General features: G+C 37.8%; 1 protein-coding gene across 10 annotated transcripts in view; it reads right to left on the bottom strand.

Moving 5' to 3' along the window:
- EML6 (EMAP like 6) overlaps positions 1 to 17,864 on the bottom strand; it is a 269,209-nt gene that overhangs the window by 87,990 nt on the left and 163,355 nt on the right. For all 10 annotated transcript variants that reach the window (XR_008995844.1, XR_008995845.1, XR_008995846.1 and 7 more), the window contains one exon: positions 6,069 to 6,162. Coding sequence is in view for 7 of the 10 variants with exons in the window: in XM_057497201.1 (XP_057353184.1) it covers positions 6,069 to 6,162 (94 nt within the window). In the remaining 3 variants the exon portion in view is untranslated. The remainder of the gene's footprint in view (positions 1 to 6,068; positions 6,163 to 17,864) is intronic.

The raw sequence follows: 17,864 nt of genomic DNA on the forward strand, positions 1-17,864 counted from the left end.
CCTTACAACTCAATAATAGAAAGACAACCCTAATAAAAAATGGTCAAATTGTCTAAATAGACATTTCTGCAATGAAGATACACAAATGGCCATTAATCACATGAAATAATGCTCATCATCATTAGCTAACAGAGAAGCGAAAATCAAAACCATGGCTAGATACCACTTCATACCAACTAGGATGGCTATATTGAAAATGAGAGGCAATAATAAGTGTTGACAAGTATGTGGAGAAATTGGAATCTTCATTCATTGCTGGTAGAAACATAAAATGGTGCAGCCACTTTGAAAAATATTTTGGCAGGGCAGTGGCTCAAAATGTTAAACATAAAGTTCCCAAATAGCCTAGCAATTCTACTTCTAGATATCTACCCAAGAGAAATCAAACATATGTCTAATTAAAACCATGTATGTGAATATTCATAGCAACATTATTCATAAGAGACAAAAGGTAGAAACACCTAAGTATCCATCAACTGGTAAATGGTTAAATAAAATGTGATAAATGCACAAAATGAAATATTATTCAACATTAAAAAGGAATGAAGTAATGATACATGTTATGACATAGATGAACCTTAAAACATTATGCTATATGAAAGAAGCCACTCATAGGGTCTGATTCTGTTTATATGAAATGTCCAGAATCTAAAAATCCACAGAGATGGAAAATAGATCAGTGCTAATGGGCATGGGGTTCTTTTTGGGATGGTGAAAGTATTCTGAAGTTAGATAGTGGTGGTGATTGAACAACTCTGTAAATATGCTAAAAATCATTGAGCTGCATACTTTAAATGGGTGAATTGTATGGTACATGCTATTTTTATCAGTAAAACTATTAAGAAAAAAACATGAACATGAATTTAATCAAGCCTCTGGATCTAACTACTAGGTAGGAAAAGTAAGTATATGCCTGGAATGCTTCCATGAAGAATCAGTCAAGTTTAGAATGTGAAACATTCTATAGGTCAAGTGATCCAGTTTCTTAAATGCATCTGTGGCATGAAAAAGGTGGGAGGGGGGACTGCTATGAAATAAGAGGCTTAAGAGAGCAAACTAATACAATGCAGGGGCCTTGTTTGAATGAATATTTGAACAAATCACTCTCATCTTTGAAACAATCAGAAACATTTGATTATGAATTGGGTAAGAGAAAGAAAGAAATTCCTGTTACTTTAGTTAGTTGTGATAATGGAATGATGATTCCTAAAACTATATCTTTTCATATGGAAGCAACCTAAGTGTCCATTGATGGATGAATGGATAAGGATGTGGTATATATATAAAATGAGATACTACTCAGCCATAAAAAAGAATGAAATCTTGTCATTCAAGACAACATGGTGGATCTAGAGGGTATTATGCTAAGAGAAATAAGTCAGGGAGAAAAAAAAAATAGTGTATAATGTCACTTATATGTACAATTTAAAAAAACAAAACAAACCAGAAACAGATTCACACAGAGAATAAACTGGTGGCGGCCAGAAGGGAGGGGAGTGAGGTGATGGGCAAAACAGGTGATGGGGATTAAGAGATACAAACTTCCACTTATAAATAAAAAAGTTACAGGGATGTGAAGTACAGCATAGGTAATACAGTCAATAATATGGTAATAACTTTGTATGGTGCCAGATACTAACTACACTTACTGTGGTGAGCATTTCATAATGTATATAAATGTTGAATCACTATGTTGTACATATGAAATGAATATAACATTGTATGGCAACCGTACTTAAATAAATAAAAATATCTTTTCGGTGAGAAATACATAATTAAGTTATATACAGGTTAAATGACATAGTATCTTGAATTTTCTTTAAAATGTCTAGCAAAAAAGAAAGTAAAAGAAAAATGAGGAGGGGATCTTTGTACCATTTGTAGGATGTTGCAGCCAGATGAGGGGTACAAGAGAGTTCATTATACTATGTCCTTCATTTATGTCTAGCTTTGAAATTTTTCATAATAAAAAATTAAAAGAAAAGTAAGGACCGGAACCGGAGCATCTCAATGCCTGTGATGTGGATCCTACAGTGAGAGGCAGAAAAGGAGAAAGAATTGATTTTTGAACATTCTTTCTTTGTTTCTTTAAAAGTCAAAGGTGAAGTGCAGACATTAGGGCCAAGATACATCAGTGGATGAATCAGGGATAATCAGGACAGAGAGAAAAAGATAAGAGAAAATGTGCTTAACACAGAGGAGAAATGAACAAGATAACCATGAAAAACATTAAACATTCAGAGATTTCTTGATTGGAGGAAAATCTCTCTACAGATTCTAAATCATTAATACAAACTTCAGAGACTAGACACTAGAGAAAACTGAAATAAACATTGAGAACGGATATAGCAAATTAGATTTCCTGGATGGAAAAGAGCATCACTTTGTTTGCTTGTGTCTACACAATGCCAAACACTTGGCTAGTTGGACAAATGTTCTTTGAGGAGCACTTTTCAGATTTAATCTAATTTCTTGATTTCATAAAAACAGAAATGTTGTTTCTGTTGTGGCTAAAGTTGTAAACTGAGTGATGATGGCATGTAAATGCTAAGTTCATGTCAACATCTAAATAAAGAACATTCCATGGATACCTCCGTTATCTTTTCTTTGGATACCTGTTAAATTTGTAGGTAACTGTGTGGGTCAGAAAAACAAAATGGAAAGTTTCAGGTCCTAAATTGTGAGAGTAACTAGAAGACCGTATTGCTGCCCTAAAGCAGGATGATCCCTCATGCCTGAGTCATAAGTAAGTCACCACTTAGGGCCACATTTTAAACTCTTATCAGCAAGCACTGGGAAAAGGGGAAGGAATGTGCTTTTTCTAGAAGCTAAGGGCAGCTGCACAGCAGGTGACTTAGTTTCTAAATCTTCATTCAGAAACCTTCTGTCTGCACAGAGGCCCAGTCCCATGTGTGATCTGGTTTTCCCTTTTCTGTGTGAAGGTAGTCCTTAGCAGGAAGTATGAAGGAATGTTTGATTTATTCTCCATCTCCAAAAAGATTTAAAATGGTTTATAACACAGAATAATAATAATGAATAAGCCAGGTAACATGAATAAGAAGAAAGTGAGATGACATACTGGTGAGTGAACAACAAAAAAAGCCAGCTATGGTGTAGCATGGAACAACATCCTATAAATGAAGAAGTATGAGTAAAAAATACTAGAATTATATGTACTAAAGAACATATGCTAAAATGTTGGTTGGATAGTGGAATTATGAATTTATTTTCATTTTCTTCTTAGTGTTTTTCTGTGCTAACCTCTATAGTGGTCATGTATTCAAGAACAGAGAAAAGATTAATAAATGTTACTTTTTTTTAAAAAGATGCATTTTAAAAAAGGAAAGTGAGATAGGAAAGTGCCAGTTTGGTAAGCAGGAGACTTAATATATGTAAGGGTAGGGAACTGAAATAGATCAAACAATGAAGCTAATACAGAAATGCATACTCTGAGGTTCTACACACATGCTCTACAAGGGCCTATGTTTTGCCCCATGATGTGAAATAGCATAACTATTTCACATTAGCATTGGACATATTCTTGCTAGGCACCTTGACAACCCTACCTTTTGCCTAGGATCCCTACTACATGAACTTCTGAGATGAAGCATGAGATGATTAGTCACTGTCCCCCATAGTCATGTTACCCGAGTGATGGAAATACAAATAAAGGGGCATAGAAGCACTCGATTAATTATCTCATCACTGTGCCCTGATTGATACTGATATTAGACTGCTCAACTACTTCCCGCAAGAGGCTGGCCTTAGTTATTCAACGGATTAGTTGTATACTAGTGTAAAATCTGAACAAACTTTAAAAGGAAAAATATCCTAAACATTCATTTGTCATAGAAGTGACTGAAATCATCCTTGAAAACTAGCAAAGATGAAAGAAATTGTTCAAACAGACTGGATCAAGTCTCAAGGATCTGTAATAAGATCTCTATGTGCCAGTTCTGAATTTCTCTAATTTCTCTGGGGTGATTCCAAAGAAAAAGCAGGTGCATTTTAATGTCAAAGCTGATGGTGGCTTTTGAGGCTGCAGTACTGTAAGGCTACTGACTATACCCCTCCCGCCACGGGCAGCCGCACCCCGGGGGGGTGGGAATTCTGGTGGACAGTCACCCGCCAGAACAATGCAGACTGCCAGCAGCCGGTTCCTCCTAAGCCTCACTGGTGACAATGCTAGCAGTCACTGAGACGGAAGTGCAGAGTGAGGGGTGTCACGGGGTCAGCCTTTCTCTGAGACAAAATTAGGCTCTCTGGAGCTACAAAGACTCCTGGAAGCCAATAAGGTACCATCAGTACAGGGTTACTTCTTTTTCTTTGTCACTTCTTTCATGCCCCTGTTTTTAATGTTTCTATCTACCTAAGCACCCTAACTTAAAGGCCATAAACAGAATTTTTATTCGTTTGGTTACTTACTTATGTGAATAGGTATTTATGTAAATAATTATTTATTATTTTTAAATCTAGGATTCTTCCAAAGAACTGTAACAGTTCTTGACATTCCTTCTTGGAAAAAACACAGGTTAATGTTACAATTGCAAAAAATTTGTCTGAGGGCAATTCCCCAGGTGTCCTGTATTGAGAACATGACATAAGGCTTGGGAACAATTCCAAGAATCAGTTGTGTTATTAATATAATGGTGTTAGCTCATTTTGAGTTAAACAGAAGTAACACTTCCAAGCTTATCAAATACATACTTTTTAATATTAATGGATATTTCTTTCTTCCATTTCTATTAATGTTTCTGGCATACCACAGGTGAGCTGCCCACAGTTGCAGAGGGTTTTCTAACAAGAAAATGCATGTCTGTTTTTGCTTTCAGAATGCAGACATATGCTTTACCTGTAATATTTCCAACACAGGTGATATGTTATCAGAAATATTAAACTAAGATGCAGTGTATTGGTCTAGGAAGAAAGCAGAGGTCTGATAGAAGCTGATTCTGAGTACTAGCAGGGATTGATACAACAGTGAGGAATACTAGAGAGACTACCCCCCGCCCCCCCAAAAAAAGCACTTGGTAGGCAGATTTATGAGCTGCCATTTGCTGCCAAGAATTGCATCTCAATTGCAGTTATCAGAAAAGCTCCTTTTTCTCTCCTAAGACAGTCACCTGGAGTCAAGACTCCATCTGCTCCTCCTCTGAGTCTCCAGCAATTTATAGAATTTCAGTCATTAAATCAAATTGCCAAAAAACTTTTTTTTCATATTTAATATTGTGGCAGGAAATACTAATTTAAAAATGAGTACTGAAGGTTTAAAGCCATTAACTTAAAAAATGATTTTATATTGCAAGATAGAAAGGAAGGTGGTTAATACAGGGAAGAACTAGTAAAGAAGTAAAATCATAACATGCCTTGGGCAACAAATTATATTGCTAGGTCCTGGCTGCCAATTATTTTGACCTCTGACCATGGCTGGGCAAACAGCTAAGACCAATGTAAGTAGGAGTAGAAAGTAATGTTCAGACTTAAGGCTGATTCGACAGGGAGGGAGGCTGGGGTAAGGGAGGACAGGTGGTCTATAAACAGCAGTTGGTCTTGAAAAGTCTATTTATAAGACAGGGAGATTAAGGAAGCAATTTGCCTGCTTTGAGAGCAAGTGGCAGATGCACACGGTGGTGCCCCCTCTCCAGCATGCCACAGCCACATGACAAACGGTGATTCTGACTCCAATGACATTGACAATCCTTCACCAGATGCTTAGGCAGTGCAAAAGCAAGAGGCAAGGCACAGGCCTGAGAAAAGCTGCTTTTCTACTGCCGGTAAAAAGCTTTCATACAGATAATGCATATGTTACTAAAAGCAAAGTGATGAATACCTCTCTGGAAAGGATTTCAGAATTTTCCAGTTCCCCAAAACAAACATTAACTGCTCTGCCAGCTCTATCATCCTGAAATATTGCAATGTATTTTTACCTTAACATAGAAAGGTATTAAGCTTTCTATGTGAATTTCATCACAGCTTGAAGATGAAATCTTACCCGAAAATGAAAACTATTGACCTTTACTGAAGTGTGATAATCAGCAGGACACCGTAAGACCTTGGCAGCTTCTTACCTTGTTGTTGCTATCTTTTCTCCCTTTTTCCAGTCCCAAAACACAATGCTGTGACAATCTTCTAAACCAACTGACACCAGACATTTTCCATCAGCTGTATGAAAACAACAAAAATGTCAAATGACTCATTTCTTTGATGAAACTCCAAACATTTTATATGCAGTAAAGAGGAATAAGAAATTGACCTTATGGATATTACTTAGGCTCAAAACATTATATGTATTATATACTAAAGGGACTTTGCTGGATGAATACAAAACTAGTGATAGTTAAGCTTCCTAATGCATAGTAACTGGCTGCTGAATTTAATCACTGAACCGCATTCCAATCTGAGACACAGAGCTAGTGGGGAGTCTCTCAGGTAAGTCATGAAAACCTTGCCTATTTTGTGACAGACAAATCTCATGACACTTACTGGAAGAGCCATTTTGCTTTGTGACTCTATTTTCAGCTCTAAAAAACTCAGTTCTGCTAAACCCTCCATGATCAGAGCATTACAGAAACTAACATATCTTCAAAAGTCCTTTCAAAAGATTTTATAATTAAAACTTTTTATTTGCTTAGTTTTACTATTTCAAATGTAGTCCTCTGTAGTCAGAGAAGACATCCTGATTGTTATAGGACATTTACAAAATGTGAGTAAAGGGAATTTAAAAAGCATCCAAATTTCTAGGCCTACATTTGATGTATATCCTGTCAATTGTTTCTCTATATAAATGTTCTTTCGAAAAACAAAGTCAGGGTGACAATGAACATACTATTATCTAATCTTTCCTCATTACTTATATGCAGAACATTTTCTCTTAGTATTAAATATTATCTATAATATTATCAATGATTACTATAATGTGGACATTTAGGTTGTTTACCCAAAATAATTTCAAAAATAAAATTCAAAATCTAAATAGCTAATTTACTTTTTCCCTTCAAGACAGAAGAGGTACAGTCAATAAGCCTTTCCTTTGCTGCCTCCTCCCAAAGCTGGGGTCACAGGAGGAATGTCTTGGGTCAGCAGTTCAGCCCTGGCTTCATGCTGGCTGCAGACAGGCAACCAATCTCACTGTGCATCCGTTTAGTAGGGTATCTTCTCTAATTACAGAGGGAACCAATACTGGGGCAGAGACACACAAGTATGTGATAAACTGCTGTTTCTCCCTAGTCCAGACAGGGTCTCAACTGATATTTTCAAAGACAGGCTTGGGGAGGGTTGTCAGGAAAACTAAAGGAAGCCTAAATTGGAATTTCAGATAAGCAATGAATGATTTCTTAGTGTAAGTATGTGCCATGCAATATTTATATTTATTTATATTGCACATTTAAACTTACATTGCATGAGATATACTTGTATTAAAAAATTATCTGAAATTCAAATTTAACTGGGTTTCCTATATTTTTATTTGCTAAATCTGACAACCCACCCCAATGCCCAATCTTTGAGTGCCCTTACTTGTGCCAGAGACCCTCCCCCAACATTTTGGGGACAGTGGTGTGCTCCTTTTCTGGAGGAGGAAGGAGAGAAACAAAAGGAAGAGTCTGGCTTAACAAACCGAATCCTCCCCAGTCCTCCACTACTACTAAGTCTGAGGAAGGCTGTGAAAGCTACAGTAACCCTTCCAGCTACTAGGCTAGAGTGACTATGAAGACGTGACACTTTCCTAAAGGGCGGAACCACCACCAGGTGACTACCATAAATAAATTTGTCCTCTGAATCACAATTAATGACATGTTGTCATGCTTTAATGCTACCAAGCTTTAAATTGTGCAAGACATCTTTTTATGCATTTGGGCGAAGAGACTAGTAATGACTTCCTATTCATTATGAACAATATTGCTTTTTCTGTATCTTTTGGTATCACCTGGTTATGTTTCTATATTAGCATGCCTCTGTGCTTGGTGATTTTATTTTTATTGGAGTATTCTCTTTTTAGATTATAACCTCTTTTAAGGCTTATAGTAATCATATCACATTTCCTTCATGATCCTCACAGAGCTGGTTTTCAGTGAGTGCTGATGGTACTCATGACACTGACATAGAAAAGGAACATAAAGATGGAATATACCTATGGATGGTGTTAATAGAAAGACACTCTGCTATGTTATATAGCTATAAAAATTCTAATTATTTTAATTATTATTCCTTTCAAAAAGACTATACTTATTGTATCTTTTCTTCATTCATTAAGTCCATATTTAATATTTTCTTTTGTAACCTGTGTAGCTATAGTAATATGTCCTCCTTAGAATACAAGCATCCATACACTTAAAATGGAAATTTTCTGAAGAAGGCCTTTTAAGGAGGTACTTTTGACAAAGGCCTTGGGGTAAGTTGATTTTGGCTTCTTTTTATAGAATTTTTGCAAGGCCCAATCAACATTTCTAAACAGTAACACCACCTTTCTACCCCAATTCATGACTATGAGTAGCAATGAAGAAACAGTACAAAGCCAGAGGTGCCTCAGCAACCATACTTCTTTAGGATGGTGACTTTTCGTGAAGTCTGCAGGTATAGACTATTTCTGCATATCACACAGCTTGGAAATATAACTGGCTGCCTTCTAATTTTTTCCCAGTTTTCACTTCCCCCCATAGATGCCTGACCTTAGTTTTGAAAATCCATTGTTCCTTGACCAGTTAGTTGGAGTTTTTGATTATCAGTCATATTTTTAGAGTCTAAGTAACGTCCTTTCAAATCTTTCCAGTCACAGTATGTATTAATTATGGATATGGTGTGACATAGTCCAGAAATAATTCTAAGGCACTTAATGTCAACACCAAAGGGCAAATTAGAATGAGAAAAATTTTTACTCAATTACAAGTTGGTGCCTGCATTCAGGGCTCATAAAAAATGCATAAGTTTTCAGAATTGAATACAATGAAATCAAATTAGCCTTAAGGGTGCCCTTGTGGAAATCAGTATTATTCAATGAAGGTTTTAAAAAATATGAGGATGATATTTAGACTAGAAAATATTTATGTGGCTGAAACTTTCTCCTTCTAATCAGGTTTTCTATTCACATGGCAGTACTTTCCTTACTGCAAGCACAAAATCCCTAGACAGTGAGGATAAATTCACATTTAAAGATTTGCTCGATTAAGTGAAATATTATAAATTCTTTCCCTTCCTGTATACACAATTTGGAATTATGGATTATGTTGTAAGAAATGTTTTTGACTAAAAATGTCTTCATTCTGTTTGCTTTGGAACAGTGACAAAAATAATTAATTTAAATCCCTTTGTATACTGCTTACTTGTTGTGTAGTTTTCATCATTTGACTGCTTTGTATTTCCATGACAATTTCTTTCTCTAATAAGAGACAAATATACTATCAGTAGGTCCTCACAACACCCCAAAAATGAGCTGACTTGTAAGAGATAAGTGGACATGAGGGTACTGAGGCACCCAGACGGGGCTACCAGCTAGATAACCAATGTTGGTGGCCTGTTTAGATGGTTAAACATGGAAATCTAAATAATCCCCTCTCTTGGCATTATGACCATCAGTTTGGCACTTTTCTGTCACTTTCCAAAAGGAAAGAATGGTTGCTCCTGCTCCTATTTGTATAGGTGTGTGTTCAGGGCTGTTCTAGGACAGGGGTCTCCTCTCATGGGGTAGGGTTGAGGCACGTGCCCGTCTCTGTGCACCACCACGCCCACTCCACATTTATCCTGGAGAGTGGGGATGCGGCAGCCGGAGACATGTGCTGTTAGGTAGAAAGAGTGAAGACATAAGTGAGCATGCTGAGTGTACCAGGTAGGACTCTTGTGCTAGAAGTTCTCACTGGCCCTGGTTGGGGGCAGGGAGAGGAGAAGGTAAGAGGGCCAAGGAGGGAGAATGCACAGCACAGCTGCTGCCAGCTCACAGCCCAGGCTTGGCAGCTTTCTCACTGGACTGAAATCTAGGAGACTTAGGGTCTAGCTCTCAGTCTGCCACTGTTTGGCTTTTACCCCACCCATACCACCAACCATACCACCATACCAACTCTCTGATCTCCATTCTTGGCCTGTGAAGTGGTACAGGGCTTTGTTTAAGACTAGTTAGGACTTCTGGGAGAAGATGGCCACATAGCAAGAGCTTGAACCCACCTCCTCTCAACTTCACACCAAATCTTTACCTATACACAGAGCAGTTCATTTTGAGGAAGAACAGGACTGCAGGAGCACCTTCTGCACAAGGAGGGATAAAAAGACCACATAAAAAACAGCTGGAGAGATGGAGATGTGATAACAGAGGGAATCCCACCCCAGTGCAATGACCTGCAGAAGGAGGGATATTGCTGAGGGATCTGGACAGATTCCCTTCCTTGGGGCATAGAAAAAAAGCCATGTTTTAAAGTACATTTAGACTATAAATGAAAAAAAAACTGATTTATAGAATCAAAGCACCCACCATTTGTTAAGGAATGGCTGGAACTCTCTCCAGATCACTGACCTGACAAGCGTCATTTTTTGCACTCCTTCCCCACATTTATAGTGACTCAGAGGAGCAGGGGTGGGGTATACACACCAATTTTGGATTTGGCCTATGCAGCTTCCCAGCCCCCACCCATACCCAGACGCATTAGCTGGAGAGCACATCCAGGCTGTAGCTGCCCCAGGACACAGAGCCAGTGGGTGCCAACCCCTGGAGAGGGTACGCTAGCCACTGCTGCACTGCAGCCTCCCATGCAGTAGCTGCAGAGGTGGGGCTGCCCTGGAGCCAGTTCTCACTGTGCTCCCAGCCAATGCTGCACCAGGGACTCGCACTCCATCCAGCAGTAGGGACAAGCCTTCCCTAGGTACTGCGCCTTGGCCTGGGATGGAACCACCAGTGTGGAGCTGGCTGCTACCCACCCCTGGAGAGCACCTGGACTGCTGCTGCACTGGGCCTCAAGCTGCAGAGGTGGAGCTTTTCTGGGGGCTGTACCAGGCTGGGGGTTGTGCCACAGGTACAGAACTGCTTATTCACTCATCCCTGGAGAGTACTCTAAGCTGCTCCTGCACTGAGGGCATGGAGCTGGTAGTTGCAGAGGCAGGGCTTTCCTGGAGACTATGCCTAGGCCCACTGCCTCCCCACCTGCATGGGCCCCATTGGTATCTACTCAGGAGCCCCTCTAATTGGGTCCCTCTGCCATGCACCCCCTTCCAACCTCACCCTGAAAGCCCTGACATCAGGACACCATGGCCTATATTCACCAGGCCTCCAGCCAGCCAGCCAGGGAAAAATACCAGGCATATGCACTCTACCTAGGAACCTTCTCTACAAGGCCAATCCTTCAAGGCTGAGAGAGATGGCCCTTTCTAATTCATAACGTCAAGCACAGAAAATCAAATAAAATGAGGAGACAGATGAATACACTCGAAACAAAACAACATGACAAAACTTCAGAAAAAGAAATAAATGAAACAGTTAAGTAATCTACTGGATAAAGAGTTCAAATTAACGATTATAAAGATGCTCACAGGATTGAGAGAAGAGTGGAGAAACTCAGTGAAAACCTCTACCAAGAGAGAATATATAAAACAGAACCAATCAGAGATGAAGAATACAACAAATGAATAAAAATTACACCACCGGGAATAAACAGCATATTATAGGATGCAGGACAGACCAGTGACTTGGAAGACAGAGCAATGGAAAGCATGCAAATAGACAAACAGAAAGAAAAAAGAAATGAGGATAGTTAAGGAACATCTGGGACAATATCAAATGTCCAAACATTTGAATTATAGGAGTCCCAGAAGGAGATAAGAGAGAGAAAGGAATAGAAAATTTACTTGAAGAAATAATAGCTGAAAACTTCCCTAACCTAACCTAGGGAAGGAAACAGATATCCAAGTCTAGGAAGCAGAGAGAGCCCCAAATGAGAAAAAAAGAGAGAAGACTCAGATAAATAAAGTCAAATAAAAGAGGTTACAATCAACACCACAGAAATAGGCACAATTATTAGAGAGTACTGTGAAAAACTATACACCAACAAATCGGACAACTTAGAAGAAATGGATAAATTGCTTGAAACATCCAATCTTCCAAAACTGAACCGGGAGGATATAGGAAATTTGAAAGAGCAATTACTAGTAATGAAATTGAATCAGTAATAATAATAAAAAAGGCTCCCAACAAACAAAACCCATACCAGATAGCTTCAGTGATGAATTCTACCAAACATTTAAAGAAGAGTTAATACCTCTCCTACTTAAACTATTTCAAAAAACTGAAGAGGAAGAAAAGCTTCCAAATTCAATAAGGCCAGCATCACCCTGGTACCAAAACCAGACAAGGACACTATAAAAAAATAAAAATACCAACCAACATGTGTGATAAATACAGAAGCAAAAATCTTCAACAAAATATTAGGAAACAAAATTCAAAAATACATTAAAAAGATCACTCATAGACAGTAAATGAAATAGAAATTAGAGAACAGGAATACAAAGAAGCTGAGGCACAGAGAAAAAAAAGGATCTCTTGAAATGAAAGAATAATAAGACAACTCTGTGACCGACCCTAATTTAAAAACATTAGCATTATAAGGGTACCAGAAGAAGAGAGAGCAAAAGGGATAGAAGGTCTCTTCCAGGAAATAATTGCTGAAAAAGTCCCCAATCTTGGGAAGGAAATAGTCTCTCAGGCCATGGAAGGGCACAGATCTTTCAACACACGGGAACCAAGGAAGACAACACCAAATCATATAATAGTTAAAAAGGCAAAGATCAAGGACAAGGACAGAATATTAAAAGCAGCCAGAGAAAAAAGATCATATGCAAAGGAAAATGCATCAGGCTATCATCAGACTTCTCAGCAGAAACCTTACAGGCCGGATGGGAGTGGCATGGTGTGTTTAATGCAATGAAGCAGATGGGCCTCAAAACAAGAATACTGTACCTAGCAAGATTATCATTTAAGTTAGAATCAGGGATTAGATAATATCCAGATAAGCAAAAGTTGAAGGAATTTACCTCCCCCAAACCATCTCTATGGTGTATTTTAAAGGAACTGCTCTAGATGGAAGTGCTCCTAAGGCTAAATAGCTGTCACCAGGGAAAATAAAACCACAGTAAAGTAAGTAGACCAATTATTAAGCAAATGCAAAATTTAATCAGCTACCCACAGTCAGTCAAGAGATGCACAAAGAGTACAGAATATGGCAAATAATACATAAAGACTGAAGGAGGAAGAAAAACAAGGGAGGAACCTTTAGATTGTGTTTGAAATAGTGTACTAAGTGAGTTAAGTTAAACTATTAGATACTAAAGAAGCTGAACCATTGGTAACCACAAATCTAAAGCCTGCAATGGCAATAAGTATGTATCTACTGATAATCACCCTGATGTAAATGGACTGAATGCACCAATTCAAAGACACAGAGTTACAGAATGGATAAAAAAACAAGACCCATCTATATGTTGCCTACAAGAGATGCACTTCAAACACAAAGACTAAAAGAGAAGGAATGGAAAAATAACTTCATGAAATAATAGGGAGAAAAAAAGAAGCAGGAGCTGCAGTACTTGTATTAGACAAAAAGGACTTCAAAACAAAGAAATAAACAAGAGACAAATACAAGTAATGAAAAGGACACTACATAATGATACAGGGGTCAGTCCATCAAGAGGATAATAACCAATATAAATATCTATGCACCCAACATAGGAACACCTACATATGTGAAAAAAATACTAACAGAATTAAAGTGGAAAATAGAATGCAATGCATTCATTTTAGATTTCAACACACCACTCACTCGAAAGGACAGATCAATCAGACAGAAAATAAGTAAGGACACAGAGGCACTGAACAACACATTAGAACAGATGGACCTAACAGACATCTACAGACCACTCCACCCAAAAGAAACAGGATACACATTCTTCTCAAGTGCACATAGAACATTTTCAAGAATAGATCACACGCTAGGCCATAAAAAGAACCTCAGTAAATCCAGAGGGATTGAAATTGTACCAAACAACTTCTCAGAGTACAAAGGTATGAAATTAGAAATAAATTATGCAAAGAAGACAAAAAAAAGCCCAGAACACATGGAGGCTTAACAACATGGTCCCAAATAATCAATGGATCAATGGCCAAATAAAAACAGAAATCAAGCAATATATGGAGACAAATGACAACAGTAATTCAACACTGCAAAATCTGTGGGACGCAGCAAAGGTGTCTTAGAGGAAAGTACATAGCAATACAGGCTCACCTCATGAAAGAAGAACAATCTCAAATGAACAGTCTAAACTCACAATTTATGAAACTGGGAAAAGAACAAATGATGCCCAAAGTCAGTAGAAGGAGGGACATAATAAAGATTAGAGCAGAAATAAATAAAATCGAGAAGAATAAAACAATAGAAAGAATCAATGAAGGCAAGAGCTGGTTCTTCGAGAAAATAAACAAAATAGATAAACCCCTAGCCAGACTTGTCTAGAAGAAAAGAGAGTGTAAACACATAAACAGAATCAAAAATGAGAAAGTAAAAATCACTACAGACACCACAGAAGTGCAAAGAATTATTAGAGAATACTATGAAAATCATATGCTAACAAACTGGATAACCTAGAAAAAAATGGACAACTTTCTAAAAAAATACAACCTTCCATGACTGACCCAGGAAGAAACAGAAAATCGGTACAGACCAATTACCAGCAATGAAATTGATTTGGTAATCAAAAAACTACCTAAATACAAAATCCCTGTACCAGATGGCTTAATTGCTGAATTTTATCAAACATTTAAATTAGACCTAATACCCACCTTCCTTAAAGTTTTCCAAAAAGTAGAAGAAGAGAGAATACTTCCAAACTCATTCTATGAAGTCAGCATCACTCTAACACAGACCAATTACAGGAAAATTACAGACCAATATCCCTGATGACAATAGATGCAAAATACTCAACAAAATATTAGCAAACCAAATTAAAAAATACATCAAAAAGATCATCCATCATGATCAAGTGGGATTTATTCCTGGGATGCAAGGATGGTACAACATTCAAAAATTCATCAACATCAAACACCATAACAACAAAAGGACAAAAATCACATGATCATCTCCATAGATGTTGAAAAAGATTTGACAAAATTCAATACCCATTCATCATAAAAACTCTCAACAAAATGGGTATACAGGGCAAGTACCTCAACATAATAAAGGCCACATACAACAAACCCACAGCCAACATCATACTTAACAGTAAAAAGCTGAAAGTTTTTCCTCTAAGATTGGGAACAACACGAGGAGGCCCACTCTCCCCTTTTATTCACCATAGTTCTGGAGGTCATAGTAACGGCAGTCAGACAACACAAAGAAATAAAAGGCATACAGATGGTAAGGAAGAGGTTAAACTGTCACTGTTTGCAGATGACATGATATTGTACATAAAAAACCCTAAAGAGTTCATCCCAAAACTACTAGAACTAATAACTGAATTCAGCAAAGTTGCAGGATACAAAATTAATACACAGAAATCTGTGGCATTCCTATATACTAATGATGAACTAGCAGAAAGAGAAAATAGGAAAACAATTGATTCGCAATTGCATCAAAATAAATAAAATACCTAGGAGTAAACCTAACCAAGGAAGTGAAAGACCTATACACTGAAAACTACAAGACACTCAGGAGACAAATTAACGAAGATACCAATAAATGGAAACACATCCTATGCTCATGGTTAGGAAGAATTAATATTGTCAAAATGGCCATCCTTCCTAAAGCAATCTACAGATTCAATGCAATTCCTATCAAAAATCAACAGCATTCTTCAGTGAACTAGAGCAAATAGTTCTAAAATTCATATGGAAACACAAAAGGCTCTGAATAGCCAAAGCAATCCTGAGAAGGAAGAATAAAGCTGGGGGGATTATGCTCCCCGACTTCAAGCTCTACTACAAAGCCACAGTAATCAAGATAATTTTGTACTGGCACAAAAAGAGACCCATAGATCAATGGAAAAGAATAGAGAGCCCAGATATAAACCCAACCATATATGGCCAATTAATATACAATAAATGAGCCATGGATATACAATGGGGAAAGGACAGCCTCATCAACAACTGGTGTTGGCAAAACTGGACAGCTACATGCAAGAGAGTGAAACTGGATTATTGTCTAACTCCATACAAAGTGAACTTGAAATGGATCAAAGACCTGAATATACGTCATGAAACCATAAAACCCTTAGAAGAAAACATAGGCAAAAATCTCTTGAATAAAAACATTAGCAACTTTTTCCTGAATATATCTCTTTGGGCAAGGGAAACAAAAGCAAAAATGAACAAATGGGACTACACCAAACTAAAAAGTTTCTGTACAGCAAAGGACACCATCAGTAGTATAAAAAGGCATCCTACAATATCAGAGAATATATTCATAAATGACATATCTGATAAGGGGTTAACATCCAAAATATATAAAGAGCTCACATGACTCAACACCCAAAAAAGCACATAACTTCATTAAAAAATGGGCAGAGGATCTGAACAGACACTTCTCCAAAGAAAGAATTCAGATGGCCAACAGGCACATGAAAAGATGCTACGCAATGCTAATAATCAAGGAAATGCAAATTAAAACTACAATGAAATATAACCTCACACCAGTTGGGATGGCCAACATCAAAAAGAGTAGGAACAACAAATGCTGGCAAGGATGCAGAGAAAGAGAACCCTCCTACACTGTTGGTGGGAATGTAAACTAGTTCAACCATTGTGGGAAGCAAATGGAGGTTCCTCGAAAAACTAAAAAGTAGAGATACCATTTGACCCAAAAATTCCACTCCTAGGAATCTACCTGTAGAAAACAAGGTCCCATATTCAAAAAGACATATGCACCCCTATGTTTATCACAGCATTATTTACAATAGCCAAGATATGGAAGCAACCTAAGTGTCCAATAGCAGATGAATAGATAAAGAATATGTGGTGCATATGCACAATGGAATGTTATTCAGCCACAAGAAGAAAATAAATCCTACCATTTGCAACAACATGGATGGAGCTAGAGGGTATTATGCTCAGTGAAATATGCAGGTGAAGAAAGGCAAGTAGTAAATGATTTCACTCATTTGTAGAGGACCACAATGAAGCAAAACTGAAGGAACAAAACAGCAGCAGACTCACAGACTCCAAGGTGGGACTAGTGGTTACCAAATGGAAGAGGGTGGGCAGGGTTGGTGTGGAGGGAGGGAGAAGGGGTTTAAGGAGCACTCACAATATAGGTAGGTCATGGGGAAGGCAGTATAGCACAGAGAAGTCAAGTATTGACTCTACAGCATCTTACTATGCTGATGGACAGTGACTACATGAGGTTTGGTGGGGAACTTGATAATATGGGTGACTGTAGTAACCACAATGTTGCTCATGTGAAACCTTCATAAGATTGTATATCAATGATACCTTAATTTTAAAAAAGGTCACTCATAGAAATCAGGTAGGAATTATCCTAGGGATGCTAGAATGGTTATCTGTAAATCAATCAATGTTATATATACCACATAAATTGTAGGAAGGATAAAACCATACGATCATCTCAGTAGTTGCTGAAAGAGCATTTGACAAAGTTCAACATCCATTTATTATAAAAGTTCTCAACAAAGTGGGTATAGAGGGCAGATACCTCAACATAATAAAGGCCTTATATGAAAATCCCACAGCTAACATCATACTCAATGGTGAAAAGCTAAAAGCTTTTCCTCTAAGATCAGGATCCAGAGAAGGATGCCCACTCTCACCATTTTTATTCAACATAGTCCTAGAAATTCTAGCCACAGCAATCAGAAAAGGAAAAGAAATAAAGGCACCCAAATTGGTA

This window comes from Manis pentadactyla, chromosome 2 (assembly GCF_030020395.1).
Source record: "Manis pentadactyla isolate mManPen7 chromosome 2, mManPen7.hap1, whole genome shotgun sequence".
Classification (NCBI taxonomy): Eukaryota; Metazoa; Chordata; class Mammalia; order Pholidota; family Manidae; genus Manis; species Manis pentadactyla.